The sequence below is a fragment of the Meleagris gallopavo genome, chromosome 16 (assembly GCF_905368555.1).
Source record: "Meleagris gallopavo chromosome 16, MGAL_WU_HG_1.1, whole genome shotgun sequence".
Lineage (NCBI taxonomy): Eukaryota > Metazoa > Chordata > Aves > Galliformes > Phasianidae > Meleagris > Meleagris gallopavo.
This window is the reverse complement of record NC_139419.1, coordinates 6,359,625-6,374,289: the sequence shown is the minus strand read 5'-3', so window position 1 is coordinate 6,374,289 and position 14,665 is coordinate 6,359,625. Positions and strand designations below refer to the sequence as shown.

Sequence of the window (14,665 nt, the reverse complement as noted above, 5' to 3'; positions counted from 1 at the left end):
CACGCAGAGCTGCCCGAAGCCATCAGGAGCAGTCTGGGAGGTGCCACACATACCTGGATGTTGTCAAAGGATGCCTTGTTGGTGACATCATACAGCAGGAGCAGGGCTGTGGAGAGAGTGGTAGGTGTTAGTGCTGGCACCGTGCTGTGCTCCCCGAGCCCCCCAGCTCTGCTGGGGATGTGCTCACCATGGGCATCCCGATAATACGCGTGTGTGACACTGCGGAAGCGCTCCTGGCCAGCCGTGTCCCAGATCTGCAAGGCAGAGGAGAGGGGTGAAAGCATCATGCCACCACTCACAGGATGGAAACAGCACACGACCATAGCACACTGCAACCCCACAAAGTTTTTTCAGCATTTTGCTTCTAGCAGCAACCCAGGGGCTGATCTATTTGCACATGAGCAGTTTGCAGCTGCAGAGGAGCTTGCTGAGGATGGTGAGAAGTGACAAGTGCAATAAATATTTAAGCAGCACCTCCCTGTTCCTCAGCAGTCTGACCACAGGGACATGATGTGTGACAAGGGGATCGTGAGCTCCATTGGAAATCGACCAGCAGAAGGATGCACAGGGACCGTGCATTGAATTGATCCGGTTTTAGCACAGCGATGTTTCCAGAGCACTGAGCTGCTATCAGGGGAAGGTGGGCACTATTGGCACGGCTGGGCTGCACATGTACACACGTGCAAATCCACATGCCAACACAGCTGGCGAAGTGGGGACACACACAGTGGCAGCTTTCAAACATGGGACAGAGATTGGACTCTTGGGGCTGTCCCCAGCCCTGTGGCTCTGAGGGGTTTTACTACACCCTGAACACTGTAAGCACAGCTCCAGGGACTCACCTGCAGCTTCACCTTCACCCCATCCACTGTCAGCACCTTGTTCTGCAAGACAAGACAAAAGAGAAGCAGCACTGAGGCCAGGAGCTGCTGCCCCACACCAACTCTGCCAATGCATTGCTGATATTCTCTCCCCATTTTTTAAACTTGCACAATGCAGCCACAGCTCCTGTTGGAGCAATTTGCATTTGCACAGTGAGAAGATCATTTCCTGTGCTTGCTGCAAGTTACATCTGTTTGGATACTTAAATCTTCGTGTCTGCAACGCTGATTTAATGTCGCGTGTGGCTCGGGCTGGATCACCTCTGGCAATAAATTAATGAGTGCCAGCATCCCATCTTAGCAGCTTTCAAAAGGCACAGCTAACGACTCCATATTCAGTTAGCAACTTACACAGATCTCCTTTTCCTGCTGCTTTTACTTGTTACTCTCCCAGCAAGCACTGGGCTGGGTTCCCACAGCCATCTGTGGTGAGGTGATGCCCGCTGTGTCCCAGCTGGGGTCTGGCATGGTGCTGGGTGCCCTCTTCCTGCATAAACAACTGCAAATAACGATCCAGCAGCTCCCACAACACCACCAGTATGCTCAGCAAATTAATTGGCCCCAACAGCGATTGCTTTGTGGACCGGCTCCAAGGTGAGCCACGAGTTGTCACCATGTGACGTGCAGCAGCAGCGCCTGACCAGGCAGGCACAGGACACACAGATATCCCTGGCACCACCAACCACAGTTTTCTTATTTGATGCCATGCACTCCCAGACAGATCCAGGACTGCAGCAGCAGAGCATTGCCAGCACCCTGGGTGCTGATTTTCAGAGTCCCACTGAAGCCAGCAGAGCTCTGGATAGGCACAGTGAGGCACTCAGCATCCCCAGTGTGTTAACCAAACCCAATCCTAAACATAAAGCAGTGCCAAAGCAAGGAGCAGAGTTCCACTGAAATTAGCACAGTAATTGCCGGGGTATGATTAAAAAAACCCCAAGCAATGACGGGGCCAGGTGGCACCTGCTGTGATGCCAATCCCATTACCTTCCATTAGAGCATGGCCATGAGGATGTGGATGAGGAGGATGGCGTGGAGCGAAAAAGCACGCTAAATTTACACTGTCTGCTGAAGCGGGCGCAGGGAGATGAACATGGTTTATAAATACCTTCAAAAGCAGTGATGGAGATGAGGGAGAGGAGTGACTCACAGCCCAGGAGGGGAAGAAGTGGGCAGCCTGGCTGCGGCTGCAGAGGGGAAAGGGAAAGAGAAAGGGAAAGGGAAAGGGAAAGGGAAAGCGAAAAGGAAAGGTGCACAGCTGGAGCTGCTGATGGATGTGCTGCGTCACAGCTTCAAACTGCACCAGTGAGAACACCTAGCCCAGCCTGGAGCTGCTGCCTTCCTAAGAAAACATCAGCACATTTGCAGTTGCCTTGGTAGGATGTAAAATACCTTGCAATAATTGCACATTATTTTTCCAGGATGACTGTTCGTTTCTTCGTTGTAATCAGCCAGCTCTCACTAAATATTTCATAGAATTTATGCTCGTTGCTCGACAAAAGGAGAACATTTGCCAGCAGCCACAGGTGATTTCCTACAGGCGACAGCTTGCAGCTGCCCACAGCAGGACAGCTTGGGGACCTGCAGAGCACTCTCTGCCCTGCAGCACAGCTCAGGCTGATACCCGTATCCCAGCCATGCTGCAGACAATAGCTGTGCCTGGCACCGAGCAGTGGGGGGCGGCAGCCCAGGGTGTGTGTGGCAGCTCCTCGACCCTCTCTGCTCGGTGAGCGATGCCCAGAGCACAGCTGTGAGCTTGGAGCACAACAGGCAGTGGCTGTACTGCAAACCTCACCCCACAAGCCTCACTCCGCAACCGCCTTGTGAGTGCTGACACCTCGTTTAGTACCTGTCCTCTGGAGGAGCTTAATTAAAAGCAAGCGAGCAGCAGCGGGATTCACACTAATTACAACTGCCCTACATTTTGGGTTAGGGGAGGATTCTTAAGCTTAATTGCCATCTGGAAGAGCAGCGGGGAGCTGTGCATCGAGGTGCTGCTGGGGCAGGCTGGGGAAAACGCATGAATCTGTGAGGCTGCAGTATGAAGCTGATACTTTTGGTCATCCACTGCAGGACACACTCAGGACAAGTGAGGGAGCACTGCGCTCGAGCACAGGCTCACAGAGCGCACTACAGCAGAGGTAATGCTTGCAGCAAAGCTGTCCATGCAACTGATCTCTGCTGTTGCTCTCTGCGTGTTCAGGAAAGCAGTTCTGCGCAGCTTTTCACACGGGCTTTGACAGTGCTGTCAAAGCATTTTCTAGCAGAGCTTACAGTGTGGAACACTCAGAGAGTCGCTGCTGCAGGAACAAGATGTTTGTAAGTGAAATTGTCCTCAAGACACCAGATAAATAAAGCCGGAGCCTCGCAGATGCAGGGGCAATGCAATTACCGCACAGACAGACCTCAGTGATGGGCAGCATCACCCACCCAGCACTGCCATTGGGAAGCAGAGGAAAGGAAGACTCACAGGCTGCTCCCCACACCCTACTGCTCTCCAACATTGTGCTTGCAGCTGCTGCTGGGGCACTGCCCATGGAAGGATGTCCCACTGGGAGCCACGTGCACTGCCCACCAAGGTAGGAGCACCAACTCGTGGTCAGTTATCGCATGGACAACCCGACCCAGTGTTCTCTGCCTCCCTGCAGCTTTTCTGCACATTTGCTCATTAATTAATTAAAGCCTTAAGCATTCAGTTGGATACACGGATTAACTCGCTTCACAGTTAAACTTGACAAATCAAAAGCTGCTCACTGCAGCCCTCCAGCATGGGGATGGGGAGAACTCCCTCTGGTTCCCCCAGCACACCCGAGGGCTCAGGGTAACCCAGCCACAGCATCACCCCCATGCACAGTGATGGTATGGCAACACCAATGGCATGGGGAGACTCAGGGTTGGGGACATGGTCACTCCCTGAGAACCCTGAACTCCCTGAGGCCAGCCCACTGCTGGGACTTTAGCCACAGGGTGGACACTACAGCCACCCCTGCATCGAGGCTGGAACAGAATGGCACCAAATGCCATCGGTGCGCAGACTCCAAATTCCTGTCCCAGCACAGACACCCCACAGCCAAGCAGAACTGCACCTACAGACAGACACACACACACACTGTCTGTGAGAGCAGCGATGGAAATGGATGAAGGATCAATATGGAAAGCTGCCCAGAGCAGCAGGACACCACAATTTGCTCATTAAAATCCTGGAGCTTCCCCAGGGAACACACACGTGCTGCCTGCGAGCTCAGCACCTCCAGCCACAGCAGCCCGGCCTGGGGCAGCACAGGTGCTCTAAGAACAGCCCTAAAAAATTCAAGAAGCCTCAGTGGGTGGATAGAGAAAAGGAAAAAATCCAATCCCTGCTCACTTGCAGCCCAGGACAGCAGTTTTGCCACATTCCGGCACGCAGCTCACAATGATAACACAGCACTGAGCTAGGGCTGAGCATGGGATGCTCTAAGGGAGGAAAGGTCCCAGGTGAGAATGCATCCCATACCAGAACTGCTGTCACCATGGCCCTGAGCATCCCTCAGCCCCAAAGCATCCCTCATCCCTGCTCAGGGCCAGCCCTGCAAGTCAGCTGGCTGTAAACCTCCTGTCATCTGGCTGTAAACCTCCCGTGGTGTCTGATGGGGGAAACACAGCAAGAGAGCAGCAGGCAAACACTGCTCATGGATCTGAAATCAACATCTATTAGAAGAGCTAAACAAATACTGAAGTCCCAACAACTGCAAACCGACACTGGAGTAGCACAAGCACTGCTGAACCCTACTGCAGCTTCACACGAGCCCCCAGAGTGATGCCAACTCGGTGTCTCCACGTTGTGGAGCAGCAGACAGGCACAGAACCAGGCAGTACCCAACACCCAGCACAGCACAGGGAAGGAGCCCACCTGCCCCTCTCCTCCAGGGCCATGCACACTGCATTAAAGAGCAATTAGCATCTCCCTGGCTGCCAGCCCCACAGCAGATAAGAGTCAATCCTCTTTTTAGAGCAGATACACCAAAGAATTAGGGGCTTATCAGCTTTTATTCGCATCAGCCTGCACATAAAAGGTTTTTCTGGCAAGAAGCAGAGAGACACGTCTCAGGGGCAGATTAGGGGTAAGAGGATCTGTTGAGGATCATAGGTTTTACAGTAAGGCCCTGCTCTGCTCCTCAGCATCCTTCCCCAAAGCCTCCCCCATCCGAACCCAGCAGTGCCCATGGAATGAGAACACTGGGATCTGGGAGCGTGGGATGCTCTGGGGAACGGCCCCAAGGAGGCTCACCCCTGCATCTCTTCTGCTTTATCACAGAAGAGAGATTTTTAAAATAGCCATGCTGACTTCCCAACCAGCAGCCTCGGAAACAAAGGGGCAGAGATGGCTCACGCCAATCTGTGCCAACAGTGGGGATAAGTAACACAGTGCTCAGCGTATTTATCTTCATTTTCTTTATCAACAACATAGCATGCTGCAAAGCAGAACAGGAATCTCCACAGCACGTTTATTGTGGCATCTGTTCTCACGTACAACATACACAGCACCTGTCAATGCTATGAGGATGAAAAATGGGTCATCAATTAACGCTGTACAGGGAATTGTTTGCTCTGCTCCTGAGGGAAAAGAAAATTTGGCATCAGTTTTTGTGCCAGAGAAGCATCAGAAATGAAACAATCTGCTTTGTTCAGCTTGTTCTATACCAGCCACAGAGTGGGGAGCAGCCCCTGGATGAGCACCCACAGCCCTGATTGTAGTCCCAGTCCTTGGATCGGGGTCCTGGGAATCTTACCTGAGCCCTGCAGCCTTGGGGCTGCTCTGACCTTGTGTGGTCGCTGCTGCAGGACTGTGCCTTCCTCCAGTGCAGGGAATGTGCCTCAGCTCAATGGAGATGTGCCCAAGGAAGGCCCCTGGCTCCATCCATCACGGCATGCAATTAGCAGGGTCTATAATTACAGCTGGAGGTGCAGCCAGGCTTCTTTCTTTCTGGCACCCAAAAGGATGGAAACCTGCCTGAAGTTTCAGAGATGACTTTGCAATCCAATTAAAGGAAATCAGGAAAGAATCCTGGCAGCATCTGGCAGTAACGGAGCATCTTCTGCAGACAACACTGCAAACAGCATTATTAAATAGCATGCCTCATCCCTAAAAAAATAAAAAATAAAAAAATCCCACAGATCTGACAAATGGATCTGGAGCTTTTTATCGCATCCCAGCACAAACACACTCATCTTTCACCCGCGGCTGCACCGCCAGGCAGCTCTGGGAAGCCAAGCTCCATCTAAGCAGGAAACCTGGGTCCAGCTGTGCCTTTCAAAGGAAGAATTTAGGGAAAAGAGAGCAAGTAAATGACTGCAATCTATCATGTATGATTCCACTGAGACACTGGCAATGGCCCATACATACAAGGTCTTGGTGCTTGGAACCCATGCCTGCTGCAAGCCAGCACTGGGCACACGATCGGCTTCTCTGCTTTTCAGCAATATTCCCAGCTCTTGCATTCCTCTTGCTATCAAAGTGGGCTCTCTGCAAGGTTTCTACATCAGTTTGGAGCTGCCAGCTGCAAAGTGATCCCAGAGAGACTGCAAAGAAGCAGCTGGGGAGCACTGGGGGCAGAACCCGTGGCCCAGCCCCACATGTCCCACAGCCATGCAGGACCCACAGCATGCCAAAGGTGTTGGGCAGCACTGCTGAGCACTGGCACATTTCAGATGGGTAAGCAGGAAACAACACAGCTGTGCTACAACACTGTGATGGAAAGCAGGCTGCTCTGGTCTGGGTGCGAGGCTCAGAGCAGGCACCACACAGCCCAGCCCCTCCCTGACCTATCTTTGGCATCTCACAGCACCTTGGCAGCAATTATAGCAATGATGCCGTATGCCAGGCACAGGCTGTGCTGCAGCGTCTGCACTGGGAATGGAGCCGATGGGCACCTCCTGGCACCCACAGCTTTGGTCTCCTCCTTCTGCCACCTCCTGCTTCCCCTTTGCCAGATTCGCCTTCAGTGCCAACACCCAGCAAGCAAAGGAGACTAGCGGCCGCCACTGGGAAAGTGTTCTATCTGCAGGCAGTGAAACCCCATCCAACCTTCAACTCCTGTCACAGCTACCCAGCAAAAGTCCAATGAAAATGTCCAGTAAGAAGCCACGAGTCACTGCAAACACAGCCCTGCTGCAGGCTCAGTGCACGCATGCAACCGCACTGCAGTGCCCAGGGGACTGCAAGGTGCTGGGCATAGCAGGCACACTGCTGTATTGCACTGCCACAATAGTCTCCATCCATGAACCTTTTTTTCCCCGAAAGCAGCATCTGCCCAAATCCTGTACTGCTGCCCCAGCACCAGGGCAGTGCTCCACTGGGCTCTGCTCCACAGAGAGGGTGGAAACCCTCCTGCAAATGAAACTGAACCCAAAGCCGCCTGCAGTCACCTTGGCGGGTTTTGCTTGGGTCCCTTGAGCGAGCTGTGCTTTTAGCACAAATGGTGACCTCATGTGTGTCACTATTCAGTGGGTAAAAACACATATGCCATGCAGTAACACTTGCTCAGGAACAAAGTTATTCTGGGCGCTGTCAAGCACCTCTCACATTAATTCCTGCACGTTAATACATGTGGCATGTTAATGGGTTCAAGAAAGTCCTGCACAGCACAGCACCCATGTCCCTGCCAGCCCTTCCCCAGGCTGGCACTGCTTGAGGCAGCGTGGGCTGCCCAGCACTGCTGCCAAAACCCACGCTCAGCTCTGAAAAGAGGCGCTGTGAGTAGCAGTGAGCCCTCAGCATTTCCGCTATAACAGCAAGCGTGCAGCGAGAAGGGCTGTGTGCACCGAGGAGCCCACATGAGCTGCTTCAACACCACACAGAGCACTGCAGGGAAAATGCAAAGTGAGCCAAAGGTACGGGGCAGACACAACCTGGGTGAACCCAGAACAGGGATGGGCTGACTGCATGTGCAGGACCTCACGGATGGCACCGACTCCTGCAGACATGTTGGTGCCCAAAGCCCTGTCAACTTGGCTTGGCTGCATTAATGGATGCAGCACCTTTCCACCATTGTGCCACATCTGCAGCCATCAGCGTAATACCAGGAAGCAAAACCCAGCAATTCCAACCCAATGCTCAGCATCACCACCCAAGCAGCCAAGCAAGGTCCTTGCCAGCAGGGTCAATGCACCCCAAAGAGGGGCTGGTTCTGCCTGGCAGCCCCCTCAGCCTGGATTTGAGGGAAGCATTCATGAATGGGCATTTTTTTAAGGTTCAGAGCAAAGGACGTGGTGCTGATGCCAAGAGCTCTCCATGGCAGGATGGGAACAGGAAATTATAGATTCAATGAATCAATGAATCACTCATAGAATCATTGAACCAGTGAATCAATTGTAGAATCATAGAACAAATCACAGAATCATCAAACGCCCAGGGTTGGAGGGAACTTCAAGGACCACCGTCAGGATAGCAGCGCAGGGCTGGGCTGGGTGCAGGGGGCAGAGCTGCCCCAGTCCCATGGGGTGACAAATCCTAGCACCAAAAGCCATAGCAGCACAGAGGGGCTTCACTGATCATGGGGCCAAAGCCCAAACGGTGCACATTCCACAAGCCCTTCCCTTCCCTCAGCCATCGGAGCCCGCTGGCGAGGGGAGGACGGCGGAGCGGTTTCCATAGAGACACCCGCGTAAGCAAAGCTGGAAAAGCAAAAGCCTCCATTTCCCAAATGTGTCACTTGGGCATAGGAACAGCATGGCCTGAGAGCCAGCAGGAAAGCATCCGGAGCTGCACTCAGGATTCAACCAGGGCCCACAAGGTCCTGGCTCGCTGCAGGTCCATGGCTTCTGGGCATGGAACCAGTGTGGGATCATTTGCACAAATGCGGCTGAGCACAGATATCCTTCATTAAACAGCTTTGACAAAATTGAAAACAAAATGAAACAAAACCTCACCAGATGTTCACAACGGAACCGGCTGCATCTCCACAGTGGTGCTGTGCTGGTGTTGACACCGTGGGTCCGCTCTGTGCCCTGGGATGTGCACCATCCTCCAGAGCTGCACGAGCTCTTGACAGATATTACTTGCAATCAGGGAGAAATATTTTCTCCCACGCAGGCATAAATATGAAATATTTGCTGTTGTTTCAGAGAGGTTTCTGAAGTCCTTCGAGGTAATGATTTGGTGCTTAGCCAGGGTTAAAAATACTCCGTGCCCCTGTCGGATGAACAGAGCCATGGAGTGCTCTGCAGAGTGACCACTGGGATGAAGCCAGGGGATGGCACAGCTCTCCTCCAATTCTGACCAAAGGCAAAACCCCATGGGGAGGGCAGGGATGTTCCCATGGGGTGGGCAGAGATGTCCTGCACAGAAAACCCACCAGCTCCCACTGCCCATCCTCATCCTCCTCCACTCACCGCACCCCTTGTCCCCAGCAGCCACCAGCACGATGCTCAATGTTTGGTTTCCTTGTGGCAGAGCTCTGCAGGTAAACAAGCACTCGATCTGCCCATTCCCCATTTCCATAGTAACCAGTACCCCCCCCACTGCCAGCCAAGGACGAGTGGACAATGGCTCAGGCACAGCTCCTTCCCTCCACAAACACAGCTCCCATGCACTCAGATGGGATCCTTTTTTTTTTAATATTTCCATTTTCCAAAGAGGGGGGGAGTTTTTTTATTTTCTATTTTCATCTGAAGGGAGATGACCATTGGTGGGCACCGCCTGTTCCCAGTGCTGGAGCACGAATGCCAGGACACGATGCTCTGCCACTGCCATACATTGCCTAAACCCATTCCCTGCCCAGACATGACTGCTGGAGCCCAACTGCTGCAGCCATGGTGCCAGCACCCACTGCACTCCCCCAAGCGTTGGGTTGTTGACTGCATGGCCAACATCACCAGGACCTGCTGAGCTCTGCTGCGCCGTGCCGCCCCAAAGGCTCATTTACTCCAAAACGTGCCGCAGCCTGCTGGGGGCAGATAATTAATCGGCGGTAACGAATGAGTCAGCAACAGCTCAAGGAGAGGCAGCCCACGCTGTCTCCGTGCTGGGCGCACGTGGACCCACAGCACCACACCCAGGAACCCACTGCTGTCAGTGCCCACCGTTCCCAGGGGAGCTCTGAGGGACGTCCCCCAGCAGCCAGCACTGGGACAGACTACGAAGCCCCATTTCCCTCTGCTTTCAAAGAAAATCCCAGTTCTGCACCTCTGAATTCAATATTTTATCACAAATGAAAGATGAAAGTGAAATTAAGCCAAATTTATTCCATTAAATATTCAGACCGTTTAGACTCGCTCTGGCCCTATTTCAATGTTTTATGGGCTGTGAGCCACTTCCATGCAGGACACAGCAATGAGCCGGGAGCAGCGATTCCTGCAAAATCCACCCCGTGCCCCAGGACTCTCACTGTTGTCTGGGATGGATGCAAGACTTCACAGCTGGCTTAGGTACCAAATCCATTCTGGGTCATATTAGAGCCCCTTGTGCACCGAGATCACCTTTACATCACCGTGCAAACCGCCTGAGAATTTTCTTGCCTGGGTTCTGGGGCTCATGTAAAGAGCAACTCGAGCACTTTTCTGCTTTGAATGCAATCATCTCATTTCTTTCTGCCTTCCCCAGGGCAGGAATTTAGGCTGTTGCCCACTGGGATTACCGGCAGCATGCAGGCATTCAGAGCTCATTGCCGTGCTGCAGAACCAGAGCACATTGAGGTTTATTATTTTCCAAATGTGAGAGCCAAAAAGACATGAATAAAACACCGGCAGCTGGGAGGGAGAGGGTGCAGCCCGCCGGGCTCTGCTCTCAGCATCTCTTGGCAACTGAGCCCTGCATGCAAATGACAGCTTTGCCTTCGTGTGATCGGGAGCAGACTGCAAAGCTGCATCTCTCTGCAAGGGAAAGGAGCAGCAGCTAAAGGCAAAGCAGGGCTCGGCTGTGTGGGAATAACGGCTATTGGAGAGGCTGTCCTGGGAGCCGGGAGCAGCTGCACAATGGCTGCTATCCAAAGAATCGGACATGAAATAAATCAATAGAATAGACGTGAGGTCCCTGAACAGCACCACAAGCACCCTCTGAAAGCTGGCAGCAGGGTGGGAAGCTCCTCTGGGCAAACGGAGCCCGGCTCTCCTTACAGCAACAAACACAAAAGTATCAAATCAGCAACTGGCTTCGATTAACATCCATACAGCAGCGAGAAATGCAGAAGCAGAGGAAGAGCCACTGGAGGGGTGCACCGAGTGTAAGGCTCCCTCTGAGTCTCAGCAGGGCACCGAGCAGCGGGTGATATGGGCAGTGCCCTTTGGGGATGTGAGCTGAGGACATCTCCTTGTCCCCACGCTGCTGCTCACAGCACTGCCGAGCACAGCCCTCAGCCCCTGCATGGGGACACTGCGTGGCACAGCATACAAACAGAGCTGCAAACGGAGATGCAACTGATATCTTATGCAAAAAAATCCTATCACACATCACTGATCGCAGCTCCGGAGCAGCACAGGATGGAACCACAGCCCCTCACTGCTCAGGGCCACCAGTGACAGTTTTTATTTACCGAGCGTGGGAGCTGTTCCTGGGGGCAGATTAACAGCAGTGCGACCAAGGCTGAGCAGAGAGGTCCCTGCGAGCAGGGCTGGGTCGGGGCTTCGGGGAAACGTTCCCTGCGATGGACAGCCCACGCAGGCCGGAGCGGGGCTGCAGCACGAGATCTGCGCGCCCTCAGGGATCGCGCTGCACACGTCGGGAGAAGTAGCGGCAGAGCTGCTCCCTGCAGACCTGTCTGTAAGGCTGACTGACACAAAAAGCATCTCCCCGGCTCAGTGCGAAGAACCTCATTAGCGCCTCTTCCCAGGGAGAAAAGACTCATCTTCAATTTTCTCTTTTATGTTCTCTCCTTTCAGGTCCAATTAGCACAGACCCCTGAATTCAGCCGTGCTCCACGGGCAGCCCCATTTGAACCACCCCAGGTCAGCTGTCACCCATTCCTGCGCACACTTCTGCCACGTTCCCAAAGCGCAGATGTTACAGCCCCACCGGGAAAGGTGGGATTCACCCCTCTGATTCCTAACACGGTTCTGTTCTGGGGGACCTTTCTGCCTGAAACTCCTAAAGCACAAAATTTTGGGGCAGCTCCGGGTGAGGTGAGCTGCAGAGATGCTGGGGCTTTGGGGACCCAGATGTCCCACGGGACCTCAGTGCCCAGGGAGAGGAAGTAGACCAGTGCTCAGCACAGCCCTGGCAGCCATAGCTCGTGGGAGGCAATAACTGGGCACCTATTGTCCAGCAAGGGCTGGGAGCCCAAAGCTGACACCGTCAGAGGTGTTTGTTTAACACCTCTGTGCTCCCCTGGAGAACGGGCAGTGATGCTGGGATGGGGAGAATGGCAATGACAGGCAGAGATGTGGATGCATGGAGGTGGCTGGAGCCTGGCACTGACCCCCAAACGCTCCCATCATAGAATGGATCACTAGGGGATAAGAAGCTGAAGGGCATCTCTGAACTGAAAAGGTTCCACTCTGATGCATTTTTTCCTAATGCTAACATTGCAATTTCCTCAGTCTGTTTGGAAAAGGAAATGCTGGTATTTACATCAACATCCTTGTGTTTGTTTAGGAGACAATTACAAACAACAAAACATGAGATACTCTCCATAACTTAAACCAGTAGGAGGGAAAAACCTAGGGGGTTATTAGGAATTCTAATGCCTGATTAATTTTATACGGACTTCCATTCATTTACATTTGCTCAGGCAGTGCTATCCTTCAGCCACTTGCCCGGGCAGTCCCAAAGGATGCAACTGAGGGCTCTGGGTGCCCCATAGGGACCGGATGAGGTCAGAGCAGAGCAGAGCCCATCCCAAATCCGGAGCCACCCGTTGGCACATATGGGCTTGAGGGCTTCAGCCAGAAACCTGGCTTTGAATTCAGGGATGGCAAAGGAAGGGCAGTGTGACAGCTCCGTTATTAGCTGGATGCTAATTAAACACCAAACGTGCTTGTGCAGCAGAAGCCGCTGGTGCTCTCAGCCTGGAGTTCTGTAATTGTGCATTGTAATGCAAACAGCAGAGGGGCACAATTACTCGGCGCCTGCAAACAGGATTATCGTAATGGCAGAGGAGATGTACAATCACAGAACTATTTCCACGTCCCTGAAAAATGATGAGCGTCTTACTGAGATGGTAATAATGAGGTTTAGGACACACTCCTGATGTCTCCTGCTGCATAATCCGCCCATTTCAGACCCATGCACCTCCAGCAGTTCTATTACAGGAGTAAATTAACCCTAATTTGATTGCTGCTCGGTGGCACTTGTTTCAGCACTCTGATCAATAAGTGAAAGGTTGTAAGACTGCCCTCGGTATCAATCACTGTGATCAGTAATACAATGCTTTCCTTTTAGGAACACTCAAAATATGGTGTGATTATGTTGGTATAACACTATGGGCTTCGATCCACCAACATCTGTGGCCTCTGTGGCCTCACTCTGCATCAAGAGCTGCAGTGCAGGACATGCTCACACCTGGGCACAGGGGTAGAACTGCAGGAACCAGTGGCACCAGAGCTTTTGTCTGTGCCCAGGACAGCATCTGTGCAGGTTCTGAATGAAGAAAGGCAGCCGGAAGGGCACAGCACAGCCATCATCACCCCATGGAATGAGCAGCACAGGGACATCCATGGTGCTGACAGAGGAACCTACAGCACCACTGTCCCACACTGTGCCACATGTCCCAGGCTGCTGCAGGGAGCAGGAGGGGGCTGGGAACCATCCTGAAACCTCAGTCCCTCCACTCTTCTTCCAATTGCTGCTTCCAGATTGAAATGGCCCATCACCACCCTTTGGGGATGCTAGTTTTGCTTGCCTGTTTCCAGGTCCCCCATTCAATCCAACACCCCCACCAAACAACAGCTGGGAGAGCCAGCCACTAGCTCCCAACAGAGTACCCGAAGGCAAAAGCATTAGAAAATGCTGCCTGGGCAATGGCCACCATCCTCAGTCCGGGTAGAATGAGCTAAGGATGCGCAGCCCAATCAGTGACACAGAGCTCCTGCACCGTGCCCCTAAGGTTTGCTTTGGAGATGCCTCGAGGAGATGTTGGGTTGCGTCACTTTGTTATTGTTCTCTATCATAGTTTTTAAAACAACGACACTGGCTTAGGGAAATATTTTCACCGGGCAGATGGTCAGAGCCAAACAGTTGTGCGTACACAAACCCTCCCCAGGGCACACGGAGGACACACTCCTCCGTTGTTATGCAGAGCCATAATTAGACGCTGCTGCAGCCATCAGCTGCCTCCTCTACCCGCAGCCCCAGGGGTCCTCATGGGGTGTGGGATGCCGAGCTCCACATGGCTGGAGCAGCATTTTGGTGTTCTGAAGACAGTCACCAACCCGGCACATCCCAACTTACCCTGAAGTCAATCCCCACGGTGGAAATGAAGCTGCCCGCCAGGAAGGCGCCGTCCTTGAAGCGCACCAGCAGGCAGGTCTTGCCGACCCCTGAGTCCCCCACCAGCATCACCTGCAGGAGGGAGGCAGCAGGGTTAGAAAACGTTCTCCTGAAGCAGCTCCACAGCAGCCATTACCCCTCTGCAACACAAAAACCCCATCCTGGATACAAATAGCTGTGCAGCCTGGCTGCACTAGCGCTGCTGCACCACTCCATTGCACTGCTCCACACACCCAGGGCACGGTGCTGCCTCCATGAGCCCGACTGCCATTGTCCCTGCAGAAATTGTCAGCCTGTGACCAAATATCAACGATTCCAACACAGGCACTGCCCTGGGTCAAAGCAAACCCACACAGGAGCCAGCAGCACCAACCAGTGCCATGGG

At 53.1% G+C, this 14,665-nt stretch overlaps 1 protein-coding gene across 2 annotated transcripts in view; it reads right to left on the bottom strand.

Moving 5' to 3' along the window:
• RAB26 (RAB26, member RAS oncogene family) overlaps positions 1 to 14,665 on the bottom strand; it is a 31,626-nt gene that overhangs the window by 4,288 nt on the left and 12,673 nt on the right. Inside the window, exons 2-5 of one of the 2 annotated variants that reach the window (XM_085237274.1) lie at positions 14,242 to 14,352; positions 843 to 884; positions 188 to 254; positions 54 to 106 (exon numbers count right to left, since the gene is read on the bottom strand). In XM_085237274.1, coding sequence (XP_085093400.1) covers positions 54 to 106; positions 188 to 254; positions 843 to 884; positions 14,242 to 14,352 — 273 coding nt within the window. The remainder of the gene's footprint in view (positions 1 to 53; positions 107 to 187; positions 255 to 842; positions 885 to 14,241; positions 14,353 to 14,665) is intronic. The other variant, XR_014886735.1, reaches the window with a different exon arrangement.